Source organism: Oncorhynchus mykiss, chromosome 32, assembly GCF_013265735.2.
Source record: "Oncorhynchus mykiss isolate Arlee chromosome 32, USDA_OmykA_1.1, whole genome shotgun sequence".
NCBI classification, from domain to species: domain Eukaryota; kingdom Metazoa; phylum Chordata; class Actinopteri; order Salmoniformes; family Salmonidae; genus Oncorhynchus; species Oncorhynchus mykiss.
The window spans coordinates 22,202,537-22,227,475 of NC_050572.1; the positions used below are offsets into that span (position 1 = coordinate 22,202,537).

Consider the following 24,939-nt stretch of genomic DNA (forward strand, 5'->3'; position numbering starts at 1 on the left):
ACCCTCAGCCTCTCTGACAGACTGTCTCCACCATGCGCCAAATACTCAGACTGTTCACATCCAGTAACGTATGTGTGAAACAGTGGACAGGCAAGCCAGCCCTGAAAAGCATGGTGCTGAGGTCGTCATTTTAGGTAGGTTTTTGATGCATATTTACTTGTAAATTTAAATTGAATTGTTATCCAATTTAATTAGGGGTTCAACAGCGAAGCTGGTGAAACCCTATTGTATTTCCTATTGTATTTCCTATTGTATTTGTTGGCATTCATTATGGCTTCAAGCAACAAAGCTGGTGAAACCCTATTGTATTTCTTCTGGTTCATTATTAAAATACTGGTTCTTCTTACGAGCAAAATTAACAGACAAATTCCTGTGAGATGGTAAGGCCGCCAGTAGTTGACACCCTCTCATGCAATGCTTTGCCAATTGGCCACAAGGTGGCACTAATAATAGGCGATTTGAAATGGCAAACTTTGAAAGGTCACGCAGAGACCTAGAGCAGGGATGGGCAACTTTGATGGGGTTGGGGGTCAAAAGAAATCTGAACTCATCATGAGGGTCCACAGTTGCTCGCAGGTCTGCATACACACATCCATACCCACACCCACATAGCAAGCAAAACATTTTAGTGGTCCTCTCTTGATAGTGGATAAAATGGTACGTTTTACAGCTAACTTCCTGCAGTTCTACTCATTTTGCCATGGGGCGGCGAGGAACATTTGCTGTTTTACAGCTAACTTCCTGCAGTTCTACTCATTTTGCCATGGGGCGGCGAGGAACATTTGCTGTTTTACAGCTAACTTCCTGCAGTTCTACTCATTTTGCCATGGGGCGGCGAGGAACATTTGCTGTTTTACAGCTAACTTCCTGCAGTTCTACTCATTTTGCCATGGGGCGGCGAGGAACATTTGCTGTTTTACAGCTAACTTCCTGCAGTTCTACTCATTTTGCCATGGGGCGGCGAGGAACATTTGCTGTTTTACAGCTAACTTCCTGCAGTTCTACACATTTTGCCATAGGGTGGAGAGAAATGTTTACAATTTTTTTATGATATTTGAGTGACACTGAGTAACAAAGTCAAAGGGTGCCTCCCGACCGGTAATTCACCTATGATAACAAGTTTAGATAGCTAGCCGCTAAACTAACTTAGCAATCTAAAAAATGTTAGCTGACATGGGACTAACTATCAGTGGCTAACATAACAAGAAAAAACTTCTGATGCACAGCCAAATTTCAAAATTGCGTCTTGTGTATTCTACTATTTTAACTCGCAACAATAAATTTAGATGCTTTTCCTACACTCTGCGGTCCAACTCATCCCAAACCATCTCAATTGGGTTGAGGTTGGGTGATTGTGGAGGCAAGGTCATCTGATGCAGCACTCCATCACTCTCCTTTGTCAAATAGCCCTTAAACATCCTGGAGGTGTGTTTTGGGTCATTGTCCTGTTGAAAAACAAATGCTAGTCCCATACGGCGAACCAGATGGGATGGCTTATCTCTGCAGATTTCTGTGGTAGCCATGCAGTTTAATTGTGCCTTGAATTCTAAATAAATCACTGACAGTGTCACCAGCAAAGCACCAACATACCTCCTCCATGCTTCATGGTGGGAACCACACATGCAGAGATCATCCGTTCACCTACTCACAAAGACACAGTGGTTAGAACCAAACATCTATAATTTGGACTCATTAGACCAAAGGACAGATTTCCACCGGTATAATGTCCATTGCTCGTGTTTCTTGGCCTAAGAAAGTCTCTTCTTATTATTGGTGTCCTTTAGCAGTGGTTCTTTTTCAGCAATTCGACCATGAAGGCCTGATTCACACAGTCTCCTCTGAACATTTGATGTTGAGATGTCTGTTATTTGAACTCTGTGAAGCATTTATTTGGGCTGCAATTTCTGAAGCTGATAGTTTTTGCGACTGCACTTGAAGAAACTTTAAAAGTTCTTGAAATTTTCCTGATTGACTGAGTTTCATATGTTAAAGTAATGATGGACTGTCGTTTCTCTGCTTATTTGAGCTGTTCTTGCCATAATATTTTTTACCAAATAGGGCTTCTGTATTAACACTTTTTTTTGGTTACTACATGATTCCATATGTTATTTCATAGTTTTGATGTCTTCACGATTATTCTACAATGTAAAAATAAAGTAAAACCTTTGAATGAGTAGGTATGTCCAAACTTTTGACTGGTTCTGTAAATAGTAATTACACTATCAAAGATATGTGGACACTTGATCGTCGAGCATCTCATTCCAAAACCATGGGCATTAATATGGAGTTGGGTCCCCCCTTTGCTGCTATAACAGCCCCCAGTCTTCTGGGATGGCTTTCCACTAGATGTTGGAATATTGCTGTGGGGACTTGCTTCCATTCAGTCACAAGCATTAGTGAGGTCGGACTCTGATGTTGGGCGATTAGGCCTAGCTCGCGGTCGGCGTTCCAATTCATCCCAAAAGTGTTCGATGGGGTTGATGTCACGGCTCTGTGCAGGCCAGTCAAGTTCTTCCACACCGATCTCAACAAACAATTCCTGCATGGACCTCACTTTGTACACAGGGGCATTGTCATGCTGAACCAAGAAGGGGCCTTCCCCAAACTGTTTCCACAAAGTTGGAAGCACAGAATCGTCTAGAATGTCATTATGCTGTAGCTTTAAGATTTCCCTTCACTGGAACTAAGGGTCCTAGCCCGAACCATGAAAAACAGCCCCAGACCATTATTCAAACCACCAAACTTTAGAGTTGGCACTATTCATTGAGGCAGGTAGCGTTCTCCTGGCTTTCCCAAAACCAGATTTGTCCGACGGACTGCCAGATGGTGAAGCGTAATTAATTCACAAGATCAACCATGATGGCTTTTCCACCATTTTGAATTTTGTGAAAAACATCTAAATTACATCTCCTCCGGAACCACAGGGCTGATCTGAATGGCACGACAATGGGCCTCAGGATTTCGTCATAGTATCTCTGTGCATTCAAATTGCATTCATAAAATGCGTTCATTGTCCATAGCTTATGCCTGTCGGCCCATACCATAACCCCACCGCCACCATGGGGGACTCTGTTCACAATGTTGACATCAGCAAACCGCTCGTCCACACAACGCCATACACGTGGTCTGCAGTTGTGAGACCGGTTGGACGTGCTGCCGAATTCTCTAAAACAACGTTGGAGGTGGCTTATGGTAGAGAAATTAACATTAAATAATCAGCATGCCAATTCCACGCTCCTTCAAAACTTGATACATCTGTGGCATTGTGTTGTGACGCAACTGCTCATTTTAGAGGCCTTTTATTGTCTCCAGCACAAGGTGCACCTGTGTAATGATCATGCTGTTTAATCAACTTCTTGATATGCCACACCTGTCAGGTGGATGGATTATCTTGGTAAAGGAGAAATGTTCACACAACTGTTTGTGAGCAAATGTGTGCACAAAATGAGAGAAATAAGCTTTTTGTGCCTATGGAACATTTCTGGGATCTTTTATTTCAGCTCATGAAACATGGGACTAACACTTTGCATGTTGCGTTTTATATATTTTTCAACATATAGCACTTGATCTGTTACTCAGTGTTGAAATTGAAAGCCTCTGTGGTTATTGTGTTGATATTTGAGGTGTCGCTGTCTGTTCTTACCATGATATATTTTGTGTTATATTCATTTGACCCATACACTTAATATGTTGTGCACCTGACTGCCCCCTCTTTTCTTGATTGTGTGCATTAGAATTATCCCCAGGTTATAGGAAATTGTGGCATCTAAACTTTTTGTTATTGTTGTATTTACCACTAGAATGTTTGGGTGGCACTCTCTAGTGACAGAGTTTGTGATATTTATAGTAGGCCTACTGAGCAAATGGTTGACACTAGCCGCTGCTCCCCATATGGACAGCTTAGGATCATTTAGGTGGCAGGTTAGGATCATTAACGTGGCTGGTTAGGATCGTTTACATGGTAGGTTATGAGAATTAGGTTAGGAAAAGGGTTAGGGTTAAATAAAATGCTGGTCGTACAGTAGTTGTACTCTCCCTAGTCACAAACACCCTTCATTGTTCAAACCATAGAGAATGATTATAGGCACAGAGTTTCTAAACCCAGAGTCGCAGCATCGCAAGACTTCTGGAATCTCTTGCGAAGCAGACTAAGTAGACCAGGCCGGGGTTTGAGTTATTCATTTTCTCGAAATCTAAAGTCACAACCTAAATTCGAGCCAATTGAGAATTTGAACATATTATTACTCCAACTTCGTGACAGTGACAAACTGACACGTTTTTGTTTTCGTCAAAAACGACTTCATACTGTAGGAGTGCCTTTGCTTTGACTGCCTCCACTTGCGCAGTTGAGCGGAAACTCAACCGGATGCGTCACACTTGTACATCCTGTGAATCATCTGGCTCATCTGTGACGTTGTGTTTACTTCAAACGCGGAAAAGCAAACAGAAGAAATTGCACAGCGGTCCGTTCTCTCTTCGTATCTACAGAGTGAGGATATAAGCATTTTACATGCCAATTCACGACATTTCTTCACAATAATAGTGGCAGGTAAGCTTAATTAAATTGGTTAAATAAATTATGATTGCGTATGTTGGTTGCATTTCAAGTTGTTTTTGTGCTCAATAGTTTCACTTTCACTTTTGATAGCTTTAAGGTATTTTTATGTCTGAATGTTTTAGAACATTTATTTCAAACCTTTTCTTTTAGTAGATCTAATTATATCAAATATTTTGGACCTTTTATGTTACATGAAATGAGCAGTTGAACAAGCTGTCAGACAATAATAGCAGTTGGAAGCTGCGTTTTGTCTTGTCCAAACGTTATTCAACATGAGAGATGCTCCTCTAATGGTGACTGTCCATGCGTCCTGTCTTTATATTCTGTTTCCTTCCTAATTCAGAAAACGTCAACTGCCCTTGACCAGGCTACAGCACATACAGAGATGGCGTAAGGGATTTCTTAAATTGAGCAGACTCACTAAAATATATCTAGTTAGTGTGTTGTAATGACACTGCAATAAATCATGTGTGGTGGGGTTGACGTCATTAAAGAGCTGTACACACAAATCCAGTGTTAATTTAATAAAAACTCATGACAGTTTGTTTCTGTTGGTCTATATCCCATACAGATCTTCAGGCTATCAGGACATTATGAAATATTTCCTAAAATGTGGAGAAACACAAGGTACCTATTGATTTGTTGACTTGATCATACCTTGGCTTTGGTCACTCAACAGTTTGTGATAATATGGTAGCTGCATAGCAGTTGGTTAGCCTACAGCAGCAACTTTTGTTACCAGTAACATTATTGTAAGCCTCAGCATTTAAAATAGATTTTAAGAAACATGTTTTGGTCAGAGTTTTAACCCTAATGAAGAAATATTGACCAAAACGTTGCCTTTAAGATCTATTTAACGTTGTGGAGCATAGACCTAGCATACAATAATATGTTAGGCTAAAATAAAAACCTGCATATATTCTACACCTGCTCTTCAGTAATTTAGTTTGACACTTTTGTTTAACAATATCTTCAACAGATGCAAGGAAATACCTAAAACAGGTGTCTGATGCAGTGTTCAAACATCGTCATGCTAGTATTGCTCTCAAGAAGCCAGAGGAATCAGAGTGGAAGATTGCGGGCCTGGATGACACGTCCTACAAAGGAGAAGAGGAAATTAAGGAGTGGCAGAACTTCTACCTACCAGACAGTGTGAAGATGGAGGTGTTAGGAGCTGTGGAAAACCTCCTCGTCCCGACAGAGAGTGGCCAGCTGGTCATAATGCTGTGTGAGGACCGTCAGGTGTATGCTTATGACGGAGAAGAGATGCACCTGGTCGCTCTGAGCCTGGGGGAAGTCTTTGTCTCTGGGCTTCATTATCCTGGCATCAAGTCCTTCTACAGAGGGGAGTGCTTTAAGGACATGGTGAGAATCAATCTGTAGTGAATCAAACAGTTGTTATAGCTGGTAAGAATTTAAAATATAGTGAATCAAGTAGAGTAACATTTCTCATTATTTATTTGGTATAGTTTTGTTAATATTGATATTGATAACGGATCAGGTGTATTTACAAATCTTGAGGAGTGATCATGCTTGATATCTAACACTTATGTTGTGCTGTTTTGCGTTCCATTCCGTTGTGTAGACTAAAGAAGACTGGGCCAAGGTAAGACAGGGCAAAGTGGGGAGGAGACTTGAAAAGGAGCACCAGGATTTACTGAGACAAGCCAAACCCAGCTTCCTGAGTTGTCTTGACTCCATCAAAGGAGCAAGCCACACAGTCACAGGTGGGCAGGTTTAATGTGTAGCACACAGACAGCTCATTATTGGTGTGCCCATCCAATGTGATCAATGATGATACAAGTTAACATAGATATACTGTTACAGTAATTGCTGTTTAGATAGAAAAGTTGCAATTTTTGGATTTACTCCTTAACAAGCACCTTTGCCCTTCCCTCACAGGTGCCTGTAGCTATCACAAACCAGTGGAACCTCCAACAGTACTTGATGGACTTCTTACGGCTGAAATCGTGTGAACATCATTCACAAGTGATAATATTCTCACCCCCATCAAACTATTTTCAATTTAATCTAGTCTTTACACATACTAAATAATATGTGTGAAATTGGTTTTGATTTAGAATTGGCCATTATCATGCACCTGTTGGAACAGGGGATGGGGGAAAAAAGACATGTAGTCCTTATGTCCTTGAATAGCAAATGGAGGATGCTTTCCCCTAGATTAATTTTCTTGCCAGCCAGGTAGGCTACTCCAGTTGTAAAGCAAAACAATGTGCTTAATTTTAGGAAAGTTGAGAAATAAATATAGTCTATAGAAATCTGATGGGATCCTCCTCTTTAACTTCTTGGCGCACCCATCCCATTAGCGGGATCATTTTCGTCAACATCCGCTGAATTTCAGAGCGCCAAATTCAAATTAAATTACTAAAAATATTTAATTTTCATGAAATCTCAAGTGCAATATAGCAAAACACAGCTTAGCTTGTTGTTAATCCACCTGGCATGTCAGATGTAAAAAAAGCTTTACAGCAAAGCTATCCAAGCGTTTATGTTAGGACATCTCTCTCAGCAGACAAAACATTACAAACAGCTAGCAGCAAAGTAGATTGGTCACAAAAGTCAGAAAAGCATTGAAATGAATCGCTTACCTTTGATCTTCGGATGTTTGCACTCACGAGACTCCCAGTTACACAATAAATGTTCCTTTTGTTCCATAAAGATTATTTTTATATCCAAAATACCTCCATTTGGTTGGCGCGTTTTGTTCAGAAATCCACAGGCTCCAGCGGTCACGACGGGGCAGACGAAAATTCCAAATAGTATCCGTAAAGTTCGTAGAAACATGTCAAACGTTTTTTATAATCAATCCTCAGGTTGTTTTTACAATAAATAATTGATAATATAACGTGACTAAATGTCACATGGAATTTGACTGCGGTCATGTCTCGCGACTGCCGGTGGGCGGTAATATGGTTAACAGCCCCAGATGCAATGCATGATGCATCCTTTTAGTTGTTAATTCAATGTGTCAAAGTTTTACTTCTATCCTGTCCATATTCAAATAAACTAGGCCTACTAAATGTGTGAATTATGAATCTTCTCTGCATGCAGGACCATGTCATCATTGTCTGAACACTTCAAGTCTTATCTGACTGTATATTTACAGCAGTGGTAGAAAATTCAGTAAACATGTTGATAAAACTTTGAATGTTTAACTTTTTCACCTCCAAAGTACGCATGTTACCTATTTAAACCTCTCCTGCACATTTTTCCTGTCGCATCACTCCTGAACCATACCATACTCTACAGCTCTACAGGAGTCTATACTACCAACCAATCACCTAATCTGCCTCAGAAGCTCTGTGCTGGACCAATCATATATTTTGTGCACTAATAAACAAATATACACAAATTCATTATTATTATTGTATAATTTTTCTTTGTAAGTGTTGATTAGGTCTATGGGTGCATTTTAATAGTGTGAAGTGGTTTCTTCTCCATCTGAGAAAACAGGACACTGACAGGTAGAAACAACATTGGGGATGTCAATAGGGGACTGGCTCTCATGTGCAATGATGTCAGTACAGATTAAGGAAAGGTGATGAGGAGAAGAAGCAGGAAGCCACTTGTGGTGCACCCTAGCAGCTCAGAGTTTGTGGCCAAAATAACAAGAATAATGACTCGTTTTTCTCCTTGATGTCTTCACGTTTGCATCAAGGGAATTCACTGCATTTCACACAACTTTATATATTAATTTATATATGTACTTTATTACCTGTACTAACGCAGTTGGATTATATTCAGGGGTGTTTCTAGGATTTTAAGACATTGGGGGCTAAATCCCTAAGCCAGTAAGGGGTCTCAACAGCTAAATGCAGGAATGAAAGAATTCCACAGTGTACAAACACACACACACACACACTCTCTCACCTACGAATGATTTGTAAACCACATTTTACTTTTTCACTGTATTTCACCTCTTATAATTTGTGCAAATAAATATAACTAATTAGAATCTATAGAACAGCTTGAAGTGATAGTCTACTGTGTACTCAACCCACCTCTTTTCTGTCTCCATCTGCCCTCTTCTGTCACTTTTTCTGTGTCTTGTCTGTTGCTGTTTCAGGTTCTTGTTTATTACTGTCTCCTTTGTCTGTCCTTTTCTGTTCTTCTGGTGTCTATATTATATCCTATTCTTATGTTGCTGTCTCTGTCTTGTCTGATGTGTCTAGTTTTGCAATCCAAAACTATCAAGGGGATACTGGGGTAGCTTAACTTGTTTTGGGCATGTGTCTGGGTCACCTAAAAGGGGGCCCCCCTTTGGTGCACGTTTTGGTTTTTACATTAGCACTACACAGCTGATTCAAATAATCAAAAGCCTAATGATGAGTTGGTATTTGAATCAGCTCTGTAGTGCTAGGGCAAAAACCAAAACGAGCACTCGGGGGTTCCCAGGACCGAGTTTGGGAAACACTGATCTAAATCATCCTCTTCCCTACAATTTGCCCTTGGCCTCACACTCTGATCCAACAGGACCCAGACGTGCTCAATGGGGTTGAGATCCAGGCTCTTCGCTGGCCATGGCAGAACACTGACATTCCTGTCTTGCAGGAAATCACGCACAGAACAAGCAGTATGGCCGGTGATATTGTCATGCTGGAGGGTCATGTCAGAATGAGCTTGCAGGAATGGTACCGCATGAGGGAGGAAGATGTCTTCCCTGTAACGCACAGTAATGAGATTGCCTGCAATGACAAAAGCTCAGTCTGGAGTTACTGCCCCAGACCATGACGGACCCTCCACCTCCAAATCGATCCTGCTCCAGAGTACAGGCCTCGGTGTAACGCTCGTTCCTTCGACGATAAACGCGAATCTGACCATCACCCCTTGTGAGACAAAACCGTGACTTGTCAGTGAAGCGCACTTTTTGCCAGTCCTGTCTGGTCCAGCGATAGTGTGTTTGTGCCCATAGGCGACATTGTTGCCGGTGAGGTCTGATGAGGACCTACCTTACAACAGGCCTACAAGCCCTCAGTCCAGCCTCTCCCAGCCTATTGCGGACAGTCGGAGCACTGATGGAGCGATTGTGCGTTCCTTGTGTCACTCTGGCAGTTGTTGTCGCCATCCTGTACCTGTCTTGCAGGAGTGATGTTCGGGTGTACCGATCCTGTGCAGGTGTTGTTACACGTGGTCGGCCACTGCAAGGACAATCAGCTGTCCGTCCTGGGCATCATTCTATTGGTGTTTTTCCAGTGTCAGTAGAAAGGCCTCTTTAGTGTCCTAAGTTTTCATAACTGTGACCTTAATTGCCTACCGTCTGTAAGCTCTTAGTGTCTTAACGACCATTCCACATGTGCATGTTCATTAATTGTTCATGTTTTTTTTTTACCTTTATTTAACTAGGCAAGTGAGTTAAGAACAAAATTCTTCTTTTCAATGACAGCCTAGGAACAGTGGGTTAACTTCACCTTGTCAGCTCAGGGGTTTGAACTTGCAACCTTCCGGTTACTAATCCACCGCTCTAACCACTAGGCTACCCTGCCGGTTCATTGAACAAGCATGGGAAACCGTGTTTAAACCCTTTACAATGAAGATCTGTGAAGTTATTTGGATTTTACTGAATTATCTTTGAAATTTATTTTTTTGCTGAGTTTACTTTAAAAACAGCTACTCCAGCATTTTTCTAACCGTAACTCGCACATATGCTCATACTTGACTTTTGACTATTTTTATTCACAAATGTAATAGAGCCCCACCGTGTTGGTGTCATGATACCCATAAAACCTAGCGGTCAAACAGGGATATTCCCCGTAGGGGATTTTAGAAAATAAGGGCTGTGTATTGTGTAGGCTTACCCTGGTGTGATGTTTTGGATAACCATGTAAATCTCTCTCACACAAGGTGACTTTTATCAATTTATTCGGCTCTATTTACCCTCATATTAGAAAATGCTCATCAGCATCAAAGAAGACCTCATGCAAGACTACAAATCCCTGCAAGCTCCTGCACTTCATCTCTAGCTGACACCTTTGCTAAACTTGTATTGTCAATTTAAAGCTTGCACAAGACAGTTCACAGAATTGTCAATATAAAGAAATGTAGCCAATTTATTCATTACTACATTTAGCTAACGTTAAATAGATACATTCTTACCTTTGCCTCGATTCGGCAGTCTCATCCAGATCACCATGGTATTTGTAGTTCTTTATGATAGCCACGTTAGCAGCTGATTAGCATACAAATAATGTGGTTAAATACAGGCGAATATGTTGAAAAGTGACCTTGTCCTAGAGAGATTTACACGGTTATTAAAATGTCACGACAGGATAAGCCGACACGAAACACATCATTTATTTGAAGTGTTTCTAAAATCCCCCATGGGAAAAATGATGGAAATATTATTGGAAAAATGTCCATGTTGACTGCAAGGTTTTATGGGTATTATGAGTCTTACTGTGGTATTCTTTGCTCTCACTGTTGAGCCCTGCAAATTGACCACCCCCCAACATAGCTGGTGAAATAGACATTCTTTACCCGCCATTCCTAAATCTACCCGCATTTGCCAAACCATGAATAACAGGCTCAGACCATTATTGTTCCTCCACCGAACTTTACAGTCCGCACTATGCATTGTGGCAGGTAGTGTAATCCTGTAATCCGCCAAACCCAGACTGTTCCAGAGTCCAATGGCAGCGAGTTTTACACCACTCCAGCCGACGCTTGGCATTGCGTAAGGTGATCAGGCTTATGTGCGGCTGTTCGGCCATGGAAACCCATTTCATGAAGCACATGACGAACAGTTATTGTGCTGATATTACTTCTAGATGCAGATTGGAACTTGGTAGTGAGTGTTGAAACCGAGGACAGATGATTTTTATGCGCTACACGTTTCAGCACTAGGCGGTCCTGTTCTGTGAGCTTGTGTGGCCTACCACTTCGCGGCTGAACTGTTGTTGCTCCTAGACATTTCTACTTCACAATAACAGCACTTACAGTTGACCAGGGCAGCTCTAGCAGGGCAGAAATTTGACGAATTGACTTTTTGGAAAGGTGGCATGCTATGATGGTGCCATGGTGAAAGTCACTGAGCTATTCAGTACGGCCATTCTACTGCCAATGTTTGTCTATGGAGATTGCATGGCTGTGTGCTTGATTTTATACACCTGTCAGCAATGGGTGTGGCTGAAATAGCCGAATCTACTAATATTAAGGGGAGTCCACATACTTTTGTATATATAGTGTATAATATTTGACTAAAACATAATAATTTCAAACCTTTACATTTAGGGACATTGCCCTTCGTAGAGTGCCATCTTTCGGATGGGAAGTTGAAATGGGTGTCCTGACTCTTTGTTATCATTCAAAATACCATGGCACTTATTGTAAGAGTACTGGTGTTCATCCCGGTGTCGTTGCTAAATTCCTATCCTGGCCACATTCCATCATGGCCACCTAATCATCCCCCTCATTCCTAATTGGCATACATCACTCCTCACCTCTCCACCTGATAGCTGATGTGTGGTGAGCGTTCTGGCACAAAAATGGTTGCCATGCATCATTGAGGTGGGTGCTACGCATTGTTGGTGGATGTGGTGAGTTACACCTACTATGTAATCTGCGTTGAGTACCTCAGTTGGTATAAAAGTGCTATATAAATCCAATAAATTATTATTGATTATTATTTGTGTACGATCATGTCTCTCTATTATGCGTGGGAATATGTGGGAACAGATTTACTAAATGAAATCACTTGGAGCTGATTTTCTGGTGTTTTTACAGTCTTTTATGTCCAACATTTTATTTTTTATGAAAGAAATATAAACAATAAAAATAATTAGGCTATTATAACTAGGCTATTATGCCTTAGACGATTTACTTTCATTTTCATATTTACAACTACCTAAAAAATGGTGAGTAGCCTTTTTACTTCGTCTGTTGAGAAGAAATGAAGATACACGACAAACATCAACATTTGAACACACATGATATTTTATTAATCTATCGATTTTGCCAAAACATATAAAGATAAATTTGAGAGTTGTGAAGGGCACGCAGGCGCGCACAGACACACCTATGCAAATTTGTATTTATTTTTTCTTTATTTAACGAGGCAAGTCAGTTAAGAACAAATTCTTATTTTCAATGACGGTCTAGGAACAGTGGGTTAACTGCCTGTTCAGGGGCAGAACGACAGATTTGTACCTTGCCTTGTACTTTACCTTGGACTTAGTAACCTTTCGGCTACTAGTCCAACGCTCTAACCACTAGGCTACCCTATTTGGCCTAGTCTACCATCTTTGTCCTATACTCTCAAAAACGTAGTTTTTTCGGAAAGTAAATTTGGCGAAATTCAAAGAAGTATTAAACTTCTTATGACTTTTCATAATAGCAGTAGCAGTTATTGTAGTTTTAGTTTATTAAATGTTTATGACGTTATCTTTCCCATGACAGGAGACCGGACTACGAGAAAGGTGAGCCTCAACATAGTAACCATTCATTCTTCTTTTGATATTTCAATAAATTAATTGATTACACACTTATTTATTTTTAGGGCAGAATTGTTTTTGCTGACTGAAGACAGTTTTAGGAGTAATGCCTACAATATCATCTGTGAAATGGACAAACTACAGGGACCTAAAGAATATGTGGATGAGGTATGCATGTACCCCTTTGAAGACAAAGGTAAAACAAGTTTCAGGTTGGATATTCGATGGATATTCACCTGTAGTTTTCCTTACGTCCACCAACAGCAGTTAGGGACCTCAACATAGTGATAAATCACATTTTTGACATTTCAATAGCTCTTTAACCATTACTCCTAAAACTTTCAAAACTGGTTCTAGCTAACCCGATGACATAGACACACATTGCGCACACTTTTTTTTGTAGGTTTACATCTCGCACTATTTTAAATTCATTATTTACATTTTTGAATTTCAATAGCTCCTTGGTCATGTGACCTACTGACTTCAAACAAGGTTCAGAATGTACACTCAGTGGGCCTACACATTGCACACCCTTTTGCTTGTCCATTTTAATCTCACCAGATTTTACATTAATTTGCCTGCTCTGCCCCCCTGAAGGACAGTGTCACTCACACACCTATTCACTTGGGCCTTCTCCCTGGGGCCTTTCTGACCTCCAGGCAGGCCCCCATTGACCTGGTGACCTCTGACTCCTGGCCTCTAGGCCTACACTCCCTGTCCTCCTGCCTGCCCTGGGCCTGAGAGTGTATAGCTTACTCGTTGGAACTACAGACCTCCACCCCCCCCCCCACCCCCCCCCCCCCCCCCCCCCACCCCCACCCTTGGTCTTAGAGTATAGCTTACTCCCTGGAATTACTAAGACATCTATAGTCCCGCTGTCAGGAACCACGTGCACCTGGTAACCCGTAACAGGCTCTGTGCATCTGGTAACCCGTAACAGGCTCTGTGTACCTGGTAACCCATAACAGGCTCTGTGGTTCTGGTGACCCGCCCGCTTTTTTCTGCTCACAGACTAAGTCCCCACTCCATGCTCCATGGCCTGAGTGCTGCCCCCAGCCCCTGATTAACGTCCGGTGGTATCATCAGAGGCTTTTCTGTCTTACAAACTGGACATCAGTTGCCGCTACAAACCTTCAGCTGATTTTGACTGTTGTTTTTACACCCAATCGACATCAAGTACCAGCGCAATACTTATAAGCTCGAGGACCAAATACCCCTCGCTGTATCTAGCGGCACCATCAACCGTAATCCTCCCCTTTCAATCATTTGCTTTCCCAGTCAGCCCAGAACCATAGGAACCACCTTTACCAGCGCTTCATCGATATTCCTCACTTTGACATGAGGGGGTCACAGTCACCCCACGGGTGATTTGAGTGTGACTGTGACAGGTCGGGACGCTCCTTTGAATTTTAATTTCTAGTTGACATTCATTGATCCATGCCCAGTGGGAACCTAGGCTTCTTCCGTCAATGTTATGGATCCGCAGCAAATCGATGAGTGTGGATGGTACTACCCACATCAGATGTAGGCCCCCTCCCCAGACAAGCTGGAGATGCCTCTCCCCACTTCGTAGGGCATGAGCCAGATCCATGCAATGCCCTATCACTGCGGGCCAATGGGTTTAGTCTCTGCCTCAAGTGTAGTGAGCGTAGAGGAGACCTCCCCACCTACGGTGCTCGCCGGTGTGGGGCCGGCGAGCACCGTAGCTGGGGAGATCCGCGAGAAGGGCCTGGCGCGCGTCCAGATTTGCCGCCACCAACTTCCGGACCCAACTCCCCACCGGTCCGCCTTCAGCCCACCGACGGACACCACCCTGACGAACCCCCATACACAGCCCCTTGCGAGCCCACACACGAGAGACCGCGAGATGGGCCGCACAACGAACTTCCAATGGTGTCGAGAGGAGGGCGACGGAGCGACTGCTCCCCTTGACGCAGCTTGAGCTAAGCCCCACTTCGCACCCCAGCCCGACCGACCCAGCCCTTAGAGCCAATCCTTGTCCCGAAGTAACAGATATTTTTTTTCCTTTACCTACATTGTTCTAACATGCCAGAGGCTGTTCACCTTGGAGACCTGCTGCAGATATGGGTACGGCCCGGCGCGAGATTTACACCCTCTCCCCCGGATTTTCCAGTGCCAGGGAGAGCTCACCGAATGCCGCCGAAACCGTGATGCTTTTCATGGCTTGGGCCCCTCTCTCGGGGCGAACCTATTCCAGGGCGCCCTGTCCTTGAATGGGTTCGAAGAACTCTCCCCAGGGCTCCCGCCAGCTTCTCCGGGATCGGTTGTGTTACCACACTGGATGCCTCGTGGTGCCCATCTCTGCCAGTCCGTGGACATTCTAAAAGTAGTCTGAGGTCAGTAGGTCACATTACCAAGGAGATATTGAAATTCAAAAGTTTAAAATATTAATGTAAAACCGTGTAAGATGAAAATGGACAAACTAAAGGGTGTGCAATATAGAAGGGTAGTCAGTGGACATTCTGAACCTTTTTTGAATCAAGTAGGTCACATGACCAAAGAGCTATTGAAATTCTAATGTAAATAAAGTTTGTACTTTGTTTATGCTCCCTAACTAATTAAACTAGGAATACAAAATGCTGCTCACATTGCCACATGTTTATTAGCTTTGGAAAGCAAATTAATGTCCAAATCGTGAAAATAAGACTTGTGCAATGTTGTGCACAATTTGTCCAACATCATGACACTTAATTGGAGTCTGTGGCTCAAGTGGTTTGAAAGCTATTGAGGTTTGAAAGCACGAATATCCGTCCAATATCCAACTTGAAACTGTCTTTACCTCGGTTCTTTGAAGGTGTCATTGTCCAAAGTTGGATAGATTCTCTTCTTGTCCTGTATAAAAAGCACCTTAAGAAAGACCCATTTCTGGCAGTTTAATTGTGCCATCAAACCCATTGGTCTTCCAGAGGAGCCAATATGGATAAATAGATAGATAAAAGTGTCCAGAAATTAGGGTTAAACCCTGATGAAGACAGCTTGGCTGTTGGATATTACATTTTTGCATCTGAGCTCCCAGTGTGCAGCTCTCCTTTATTTTCAGAAATTAGGGTTACACTTTTAAAGAGAAAATCATTTTTATTTGTCCTTCTCATATCAAACCTGTGTCTATAAGATGCTCCACAGCATCTTCTTCTTAGGCTGGATTCATTCCCCCAAATACACCCCCGAGATGATCCTTGGTAACCATTTATCTACGATGATGAAGATATTCCCACAACCGTTTGAGAGTTACACAAGGAAACTACCAAAACGGACTCCGTTCTCCTGTGTGCTGGATATGGTGAGTGTTGTGTTGCTGATGCTCTTGACTAACTCACTGGGTGCGCGCTAATAGCGTTTGTTTCCCTTGCTCTGAGGGCAGCAGCTTTTGTGGAGCGATAGTTACATGGGCAGAGACATCAGTTCAACGTCTAGTTTTGATGTATATTTTGTTGAGTTGTCAACTAACCATGAATTCAATGTGAAATCAAGAACAAATGTCCAGTGGCATGTATTCATGGAGCCAAGGGAAGCCCGGCTTCCCTCAAAAATGTACCAGTTGGTAGAGCATGGCTCTTGCAATGCCAGGGTTGTGGGTTCGATTCCCACAGGAGACCAGTACAGCTGGTCCCAGCGCCTCTCTGTCTCTCTACGTGTAGGCCATCTATCTGATACTGTCGGGTCCAAACAAGTATGACATTGTTGCCGCCCGTCGCATTGAATGCAAGGGAAGCCAGCGAGCATTTGGTCCCCCTTGACAAAAAAAGTATAACAAATTAGCCAATCAGCATTGAGCTAAACTGAGCGAACTCAACTGTGAATGGTCCTGGTGGGGGGAAAAAAGTGTAAAGGGAAGCCAGGTTGGATTTGGTGCCTCACCTATCAAATTGCTTTGACAGCATACGTCATTAACCGAAACAACTTCAAATGTTGCATATCTTTATTATCGGCGAGTCTGATCCAACCATTAATTTATACATTGTTGTGCTTCTCGCCTGAGAGGATGGAAGTTCAATATGTACAGTAGCTAGATGTAGAAGGCTAATGTTAACTAGATAATGTTGCCCATTAATGGAAGTTAGGCTAGCGAGCAAACATTTTAGCCAGGTAGCCTAGGACAACAAAACATAAGAGTGTGTACTGTATGAATGAAAGAGAGGAGGATGGCATTGGCGTTTCTCTACAAGTAGGGTGATTTTCTACTTGCGCGCACACGCACACACACGCGTAAAACACAAATCAGAACCATGGACAGCCACGTCATATTTAGCTTATGTTGATTGGTCTCAGTTGTTTTTGGTATCTTTTTGTTGAGGTTGAAACGGTGCTGGAATAGTGGAGGCACCTCCTGTTTTCTTTGTGACTTGTGGTAACTCTCTGTGGTTCTAAATCAATAGTTGTTTAGTGGTCCGAAAATGTCGGAAACATTAACTTGCTGTAGGTCATGTAACTCTCATGCAATATGCATAGTGGACTTCACTGGACAAAGGTTGCTATCCGTTTTTGTGATAAAACAAAGATGTGGTTGAATTTATTCTGCCACTGTCTTCTTATTGTCTTGGCCTTTAGGCTTATATATCACAGTCACAAGTCATATGAATTAACAGCAAACAAAGCAATTATCACAACACATACAGTGTAGGTGGTAATATGGCTTCTCTTGGGGGGGGGCTTGACATCCCCAGTGATTTTGCCCACAGCACCGCTATTTGCAAATGCAAATTAAACATAAACACAGGACAACGGGATTCTTATTGCAAGGGAGAACTTTATCTCAGCGAGGACCGGAGCAACACAACATAAAAAGGTTCAACAGCCATAAGCATTCTGTGGGCAACAGCGCCCTCTTATGGGCAGAATGTATACAAACATTATACATTTACTACATAACGAAGAACAAAATGCAGCCAGTACTGTATATTGTAGAGAAACATTAGTGAACTATTCACAAAATGTGTGACCTGCTGTAACCTAATATATTGATCTGCTCCTATCTGTGTATTTAAACAATTTAAAAAATCATGAATAGTTCGCAAAAGTTTCTGCAATATACAGGCTGACATTTTTTGTCTATTTGGATTCTATCTGCCGTTTAAGGGCCTTTTTCTCACTGACCTTATCTTGTTTTACGTCTGTTGTCATCAACTCCCAGGTGGTCTCCATGTTTGGACCAGACAATGAGTTGGAAATATGGCGGAAACTACGGGATATCGCCAATGTCATGTCAGGGAAACACCGGTTCACCTCCTCTACCATCTGCATCTCTGAAAGTGGAGGGAGGTACTATGGAGCGTCCATGTCCTGCACGGGGAAGAAAGAGGGACAGATTATGATCGCTGTGTCCTGTCTGTGTACCTGGCACTACAGTGTATCCAATGCCGTGATGACATACAAGCCAGATAAGAACAAGAGAAAGAACTTTGATGGCACCATGAAACTACAAGAGTATGTAAAGTGCCAGGCTTCCAATGTGAAGAGTGGGGAGGAGATGCCTCCTTGCAGGTCCTGTGGTAATCTTTTTGGTCTGGAGAAACCAAGCAATCAGATGTGGCCCTATGGGAACTGCGCAGAGGCAGAGAGCTTGAGCAAACTGCTCTATGGAGAGGAAGAGATTGTTAAGAAAGTAGTACCATCAGTTGATTGCAAAATGCGAGAGCAAGTGGTGAAGGAGGGTAAAGGCTCACCTGGAAGAGAAGCTCCAAGAGTCAGAATTTCAATGGGATTCTTCCTATTACATTCCACAGTAGATTGTCAGAGAAACGCATGTGCGCACACGCACACACACACTAAGTTTACAGATATACAGATGCACATTCCTACTGTGACACACAGATCCAAAACATGAAACATATAATCATAGCTTGGTGCGGGGCTAGCAACATGTGATTTGTGGCTGACAGTTAGCATTGAAACATTGCCAAAGCAGTGAACCACTCTGTGCATGTAGTATACAGTATAACTGCTAGGCTATAGCTATCGGCTCTTATCAATGACATCTGTGAAGTAGATGGTTATTTTAGTGGGGGACTTTGAGAACTTACAGTCAACAAAATAAAAGTTAGATAGTCAGGCCCCCATTGATCTTGTTATAATGTTTTAGCATAAGAATACAGCTTTAGCCTTGTAAAATGCAGGTATTTGCAGGAAATGTGCTTAAAAACGACAAAAAATTGCTCTCAGTTCCATGGCAAAATGTATAGAATGGCAGGAAATTAGCTTTCAAATAAAATGTTCTCTACACCAACCCATATGGTGGGTTGTGACTCAAAAGTCACCTCCATTTGTGTTTCACAAAGCCAAAAAGTTTGGAAATCCCTGGTTGGAAACCTCGATGGAGATACTGTATTATTCATCATTTGTATGCTGTATTTAATTGAATACTCTAGACAAAGAATTTTACATTAAACGTGTATTTTTTTAAATTGATTTTAAACTTTACTTCTACTGTAAGCATTGATGCACATCTTACTCATCTGTAACAAATTACCAATACTTTAACCGTTGGTGTGAATTAATGTCTGGGTTGACTAACATGTGAGGAATAAAGGAGACTATGATAAAGGAGACTCTGTGTGTGTGTGTGTGTGTGTGTGTGTGTGTGTGTGTTTGTTTGATCTCCTAGTGTACTTAAGTTTCAGTGACTGTTTAGTTTGCAAACGGAAGGGTTGAGAGGATTGAAATAGCAAACAGAAGGGTTGAGAGGATTGAAATAGCAAACAGAAGGGTTGAGAGGATTGAAATAGCAAACAGAAGGGTTGAGAGGATTGAAATAGCAAACAGAAGGGTTGAGAGGATTGAAATAGCAAACAGAAGGGTTGAGAAGTTTGAAATAGCAAACAGAAGGGTTGAGAGGATTGAAATAGCAAACAGAAGGGTTGAGAGGATTGAAATAGCAAACGGGAAAGTGCTAAATAGGGAAGTGCAATCAATGTATTTAACAGCAAACTTTAAACAGGAACCAAAACGCTTGTCTGATTCCAGTCAGTTCCGTCACATGGCCATTACACCAGTAGGGGCCGGTGTCACACCAGGTAATATCCCTACTGAAATTAAGACACGTTTGGGTTTTAGTTAAATAATTAGTTCTTAAACAACTTGTCTTGAGTTTCCTGGTGAAGGTTAGATATTTTATTACAACTGGAAACTAGATTTTGTTCAGTGTTTTGTTTCGTCTTGTCAGCATTTCTGTATTTTGTACTACTGCCTGTCTGTATTATCCTTAACACATTGCATGGACACCTTACCTTTTTCACAAGAGGATGCTTTGAAAGCTACAGTATTTGAATGCAGTTTTAAATCAAATTGATGACTTGTACAGCTGCACGTTACTAGTGGATTCCTAACATGCAATTGGGCAGATAAGGCACTGTTCAAAAGTATAGGGAATAGGGGGGCATTTTGGATGGATGGGCCGTGATCAAAAGATGTGAGTTATGTTAGGGGGGCATTTTGGATGGATGGGCCGTGATCAAAAGTAGTGCGTTATGTTAGGGGGGCATTTTGGATGGATGGGCCGTGATCAAAAGATGTGAGTTATGTTAGGGGGGCATTTTGGATGGATGGGCCGTGATCAAAAGTAGTGCGTTATATTAGGGGGGCATTTTGGATGGATGGGCCGTGATCAAAAGTTGTGAGTTATGTTAGGGGGGCATTTTGTATGGATGGGCCGTGATCAAAAGTAGTGCGTTATGTTAGGGGGGCATTTTGGATGGATGGGCCGTGATCAAAAGTAGTGCGTTATATTAGGGGGGCATTTCGGATGGATGGGCCGTGATCAAAAGTTGTGAGTTATGTTAGGGGGGCATTTTGGATGGATGGGCCGTGATCAAAAGTAGTGCGTTATGTTAGGGGGGCATTTTGGATGGATGGGCCGTGATCAAAAGTTGTGAGTTATGTTAGGGGGCATTTTGGCTCGGGTCAAAAGTAGTTCACTATAAGCCTTAAAGGACTAGACTCTAGGCACTATTATCATGGTCAAGATCCCTCTAGCACAGTCACTGTAACCTGCCACGATGGTAAATTGTGTATTTCAGACACATGAACAGGTCCCAGCACTGAAACCCACACACACAGACAAACACACAGAAATACAATTCCCACATTGGCTACATTTACTGAGTAAACAGTATGTGGTAAGAGTAAGTGGCTTTTAGGATAGAGGCCCCTGCTGAAGTGGCTGAAGCACAGAGAGCAGTGTGAGACTGATTAAACCAGTCTTGGTGTGCGTGCGTGTGTATGGGTGTGTGTGTTAGCATCAGAGTCACTCTGTCATCCCATGGGATAAACGGTGCTCCTGAACCGCCCAGATTATTCCACCTCTCTCTGACAGGCTATAAATAGTGACACACCTCAACACACAGCCAGACACAGAGAGAATGGATACATAGCACCTTCTCAGTGATCACACCCGCACTAGAGCCACCAGATTATTACAGGATGCTATATTGATTACCAGATCATCCATCATAGCAATGTCACCTTTTATTCTAATTTCCAATGAACAGAGAATATATCAGTCCCTTATTTGTATAAAAATACCTGAACAGGAGATACAATGTGATTGATTCAGATGTCTTCCTGACATTCAGCTCTCAGAGAGAAAGGAGCAAGAGTGGACAGATACCTCTGTTAAAAGACAAACCACAATGCATTGCTGACATCGCACTGCACTTTACTTTTAAAGGTAATTTCAATGACGTTGGGGGAGATTGCATTTGGGGTAAATGCAGTGGATGTCGGCTAAAACATGAATTAAGTCAAGTGTAGTGGATGTCGGCTAAAACATGAATTAAGTCAGGTGCAGTGGATGTCGGCTAAAACATGAATTAAGTCAAGTGTAGTGGATGTCGGCTAAAACATTAATTAAGTCAAGTGTAGTGGATGTCGGCTAAAACATTAATTAAGTCAAGTGTAGTGGATGTCGGCTGTTTTGTTTGAATCCCTGCCCATGGGTTTCAGTGGTGCAGATGGGTTTTGTTTGAATCCCTGCCCATGGGTTTCAGTGGTGCAGATGGGTTTTGTTTGAATCCCTGCCCATGGGTTTCAGTGGTGCAGATGGGTTTTGTTTGAATCCCTGCCCATGGGTTTCAGTGGTGCAGATGGGTTTTGTTTGAATCCCTGCCCATGGGTTCAGTGGTGCAGATGGGTTTTGTTTGAATCCCTGCCCATGGGTTTCAGTGGTGCAGATGGGTTTTGTTTGAATCCCTGCCCATGGGTTTCAGTGGTGCAGATAGGTTTTGTTTGAATCCCTGCCCATGGGTTTCAGTGGTGCAGATGGGTTTTGTTTGAATCCCTGCCCATGGGTTTCAGTGGTGCAGATGGGTTTTGTTTGAATCCCTGCCCATGGGTTTCAGTGGTGCAGATGGGTTTTGTTTGAATCCCTGCCCATGGGTTTCAGTGGTGCAGATGGGTTTTGTTTGAATCCCTGCCCATGGGTTTCAGTGGTGCAGATGGGTTTTGTTTGAATCCCTGCCCATGGGTTTCAGTGGTGCAGATGGGTTTTGTTTGAATCCCTGCCCATGGGTTTCAGTGGTGCAGATGGGTTTTGTTTGAATCCCTGCCCATGGGTTTCAGTGGTGCAGACAGGTTTTGTTTGAATCCCTGCCCATGGGTTTCAGTGGTGCAGATGGGTTTTGTTTGAATCCCTGCCCATGGGTTTCAGTGGTGCAGATGGGTTTTGTTTGAATCCCTGCCCATGGGTTTCAGTGGTGCAGATGGGTTTTGTTTGAATCCCTGCCCATGGGTTTCAGTGGTGCAGATGGGTTTTGTTTGAATCCCTGCCCATGGGTTTCAGTGGTGCAGATGGGTTTTGTTTGAATCCCTGCCCATGGGTTTCAGTGGTGCAGATAGGTTTTGTTTGAATCCCTGCCCATGGGTTTCAGTGGTGCAGATGGGTTTTGTTTGAATCCCTGCCCATGGGTTTCAGTGGTGCAGATGGGTTTTGTTTGAATCCCTGCCCATGGGTTTCAGTGGTGCAGATGGGTTTTGTTTGAATCCCTGCCCATGGGTTCAGTGGTGCAGATGGGTTTTGTTTGAATCCCTGCCCATGGGTTTCAGTGGTGCAGATGGGTTTTGTTCGCTAGTGAGAAAACATTTAAAAAACATGTTATAACAAAGTGTAACAAGGAGATACTACCTGAACATATCCAATTGGAACACAAAATATTAGCATTTTATGTTAAAACACGTTCTGCTAGCGTTTGCCACGCTGGCACCACACTGGCAGAAATGCTGGGCCAACCCTGAAATGTTTTCATTTTTTATTTGATAAATCCTATGAGAGAGACACACCTAGCTGGTTCTGTTTCAGTGTCTAGTCCCTAGCCCTTGACAATTTCTTATGCCCTTTTCTGTCGCAGACATAGATCAGAAGAACTGGATAGGTACGTGTAAGCAATATGTTCTCACCATTGAGTGTAAGGAAGGCTGAATGGCCGGTATTCAATCAAAGGCCTGCACTTCACTTTTAAAGGTAATTCACCTTGTGCCAACATCCACAGCATTTACCGTGAATGCGATCTCTGTGAACGTTGGGATATTGCCTTTAAAAGGTGCATTGCTGACTTTGACAACATCTAAAGTCCTTAGATTGTTTCAACATTCTCTGAGCCAGTCAGCTTATACATACTAGAATTCAATGCATGCCAAAAGTTTGATAGCTTAATTTAATACTCTATATGTTCTGGTATATTATTATTTGTATATATAAAAGGTAATTTTGTGATGAAAATAAGAAAAATATACAATTGAGTCAATATACACAATAAATCAAATAATGAAAAAAGGACCAAATTAATCTTAATTTGAGAGTGATGAGCAAATGCATAAAGCCCAATACATAGGCAGTGTCCCAAATGGCACCCAATGCCCTTTATTGTGCACTATATAGGAAATAGCGTGCCATTTGGAATGCACTCATAGTGCCCTGTTACCTAGATACAGTGTTAGATCTACATCTTGTCCATAGTTTCACATTCTGTCTAATAGATATTCAATACTGTCTTTATATTATACACATATGATTGGCCTTCTGTGAAGGATTGCATTATAACACAGTGATTAAGAGGCAAAGATTCAGAAAGCAAGAGACCTACTGTATACAGTGCCTTCCTTATATACAGTGCCTTCAGAAAGCAAGAGACCTACTGTATACAGTGCCTTCAGAAAGCAAGAGACCTACTGTATACAGTGCCTTCAGAAAGCAAGAGACCTACTGTATACAGTGCCTTCAGAAAGCAAGAGACCTACTGTATACAGTGCCTTCAGAAAGCAAGAGACCTACTGTACACAGTGCCTTCAGAAAGCAAGAGACCTACTGTATACAGTGCCTTCAGAAAGCAAGAGACCTACTGTATACAGTGCCTTCAGAAAGCAAGATACCTACTGTATACAGTGCCTTCAGAAAGCAAGATACCTACTGTATACAGTGCCTTCAGAAAGCAAGAGACCTACTGTATACAGTGCCTTCAGAAAGCAAGAGACCTACTGTATACAGTGCCTTCAGAAAGCAAGAGACCTACTGTATACAGTGCCTTCAGAAAGCAAGAGACCTACTGTATACAGTGCCTTCCTGATATACAGTGCCTTCCTGATGTACAGTGCCTTCCTGATATACAGTGCCTTCCTGATGTACAGTGCCTTCAGAAAGTATTCACACCCCTTGACTAATTCCACATATTGTTGTATTACAGCCTGAATTCAAAATGGATTAAATATATTATTTTTCTCACTCATCTACACACAATAACCCATAATTACAAAGTGAAAACATGTTTTTAGAATTTGTTGCTAATTTAAAATGAAATACAGAATTATCTGATTTACATAAAATATTGACTCAAGGGTGTGAATACTTGTAGAAGCACCATTGGCAGAGATTACAGCTTTGAGTAGTCTTGGGTATGTCTGCATCAGCTTTGAGTAGTCTTGGGTATG

At 42.2% G+C, this 24,939-nt stretch overlaps 3 protein-coding genes across 7 annotated transcripts in view; all 3 read left to right on the forward strand.

Moving 5' to 3' along the window:
* LOC110488101 overlaps window positions 1-19,566 on the forward strand; it is a 30,407-nt gene extending 10,841 nt beyond the window's left edge. Inside the window, exon 6 of the mRNA XM_036971813.1 lies at window positions 18,919-19,566. Coding sequence (XP_036827708.1) covers window positions 18,919-18,934 — 16 coding nt within the window. The 3' untranslated portion in view covers window positions 18,935-19,566. The remainder of the gene's footprint in view (window positions 1-18,918) is intronic.
* LOC110488103 lies at window positions 4,388-7,933 on the forward strand. The gene is made up of 6 exons (XM_021560123.2): window positions 4,388-4,549; window positions 4,902-4,948; window positions 5,130-5,185; window positions 5,538-5,923; window positions 6,144-6,285; window positions 6,461-7,933. The coding sequence occupies exons 2-6, from the start codon at window positions 4,944-4,946 to the stop codon at window positions 6,532-6,534; spliced, it is 663 nt and encodes a 220-aa protein (XP_021415798.2). The 5' UTR covers window positions 4,388-4,549; window positions 4,902-4,943; the 3' UTR covers window positions 6,535-7,933.
* On the forward strand, window positions 12,018-19,566 carry LOC110488102. 5 transcript variants are annotated; one of them, XM_036971812.1, is made up of 5 exons: window positions 12,018-12,111; window positions 12,971-12,990; window positions 13,071-13,173; window positions 16,139-16,306; window positions 18,158-19,566. In XM_036971812.1, exons 3-5 carry the CDS (start codon window positions 13,135-13,137, stop codon window positions 18,848-18,850), a joined length of 900 nt encoding a protein of 299 aa, XP_036827707.1. In that variant the 5' UTR covers window positions 12,018-12,111; window positions 12,971-12,990; window positions 13,071-13,134; the 3' UTR covers window positions 18,851-19,566. The 5 variants fall into 5 exon arrangements, with proteins under 5 accessions (XP_036827707.1, XP_021415796.2, XP_021415795.2 ...); XM_021560121.2 differs by lacking the exon at window positions 12,018-12,111 and adding an exon at window positions 12,366-12,429 and having other exon boundaries at window positions 13,071-13,201; XM_021560120.2 differs by lacking the exon at window positions 12,018-12,111 and adding an exon at window positions 12,366-12,429.
* Window positions 19,567-24,939: the final 5,373 nt, after the last annotated feature.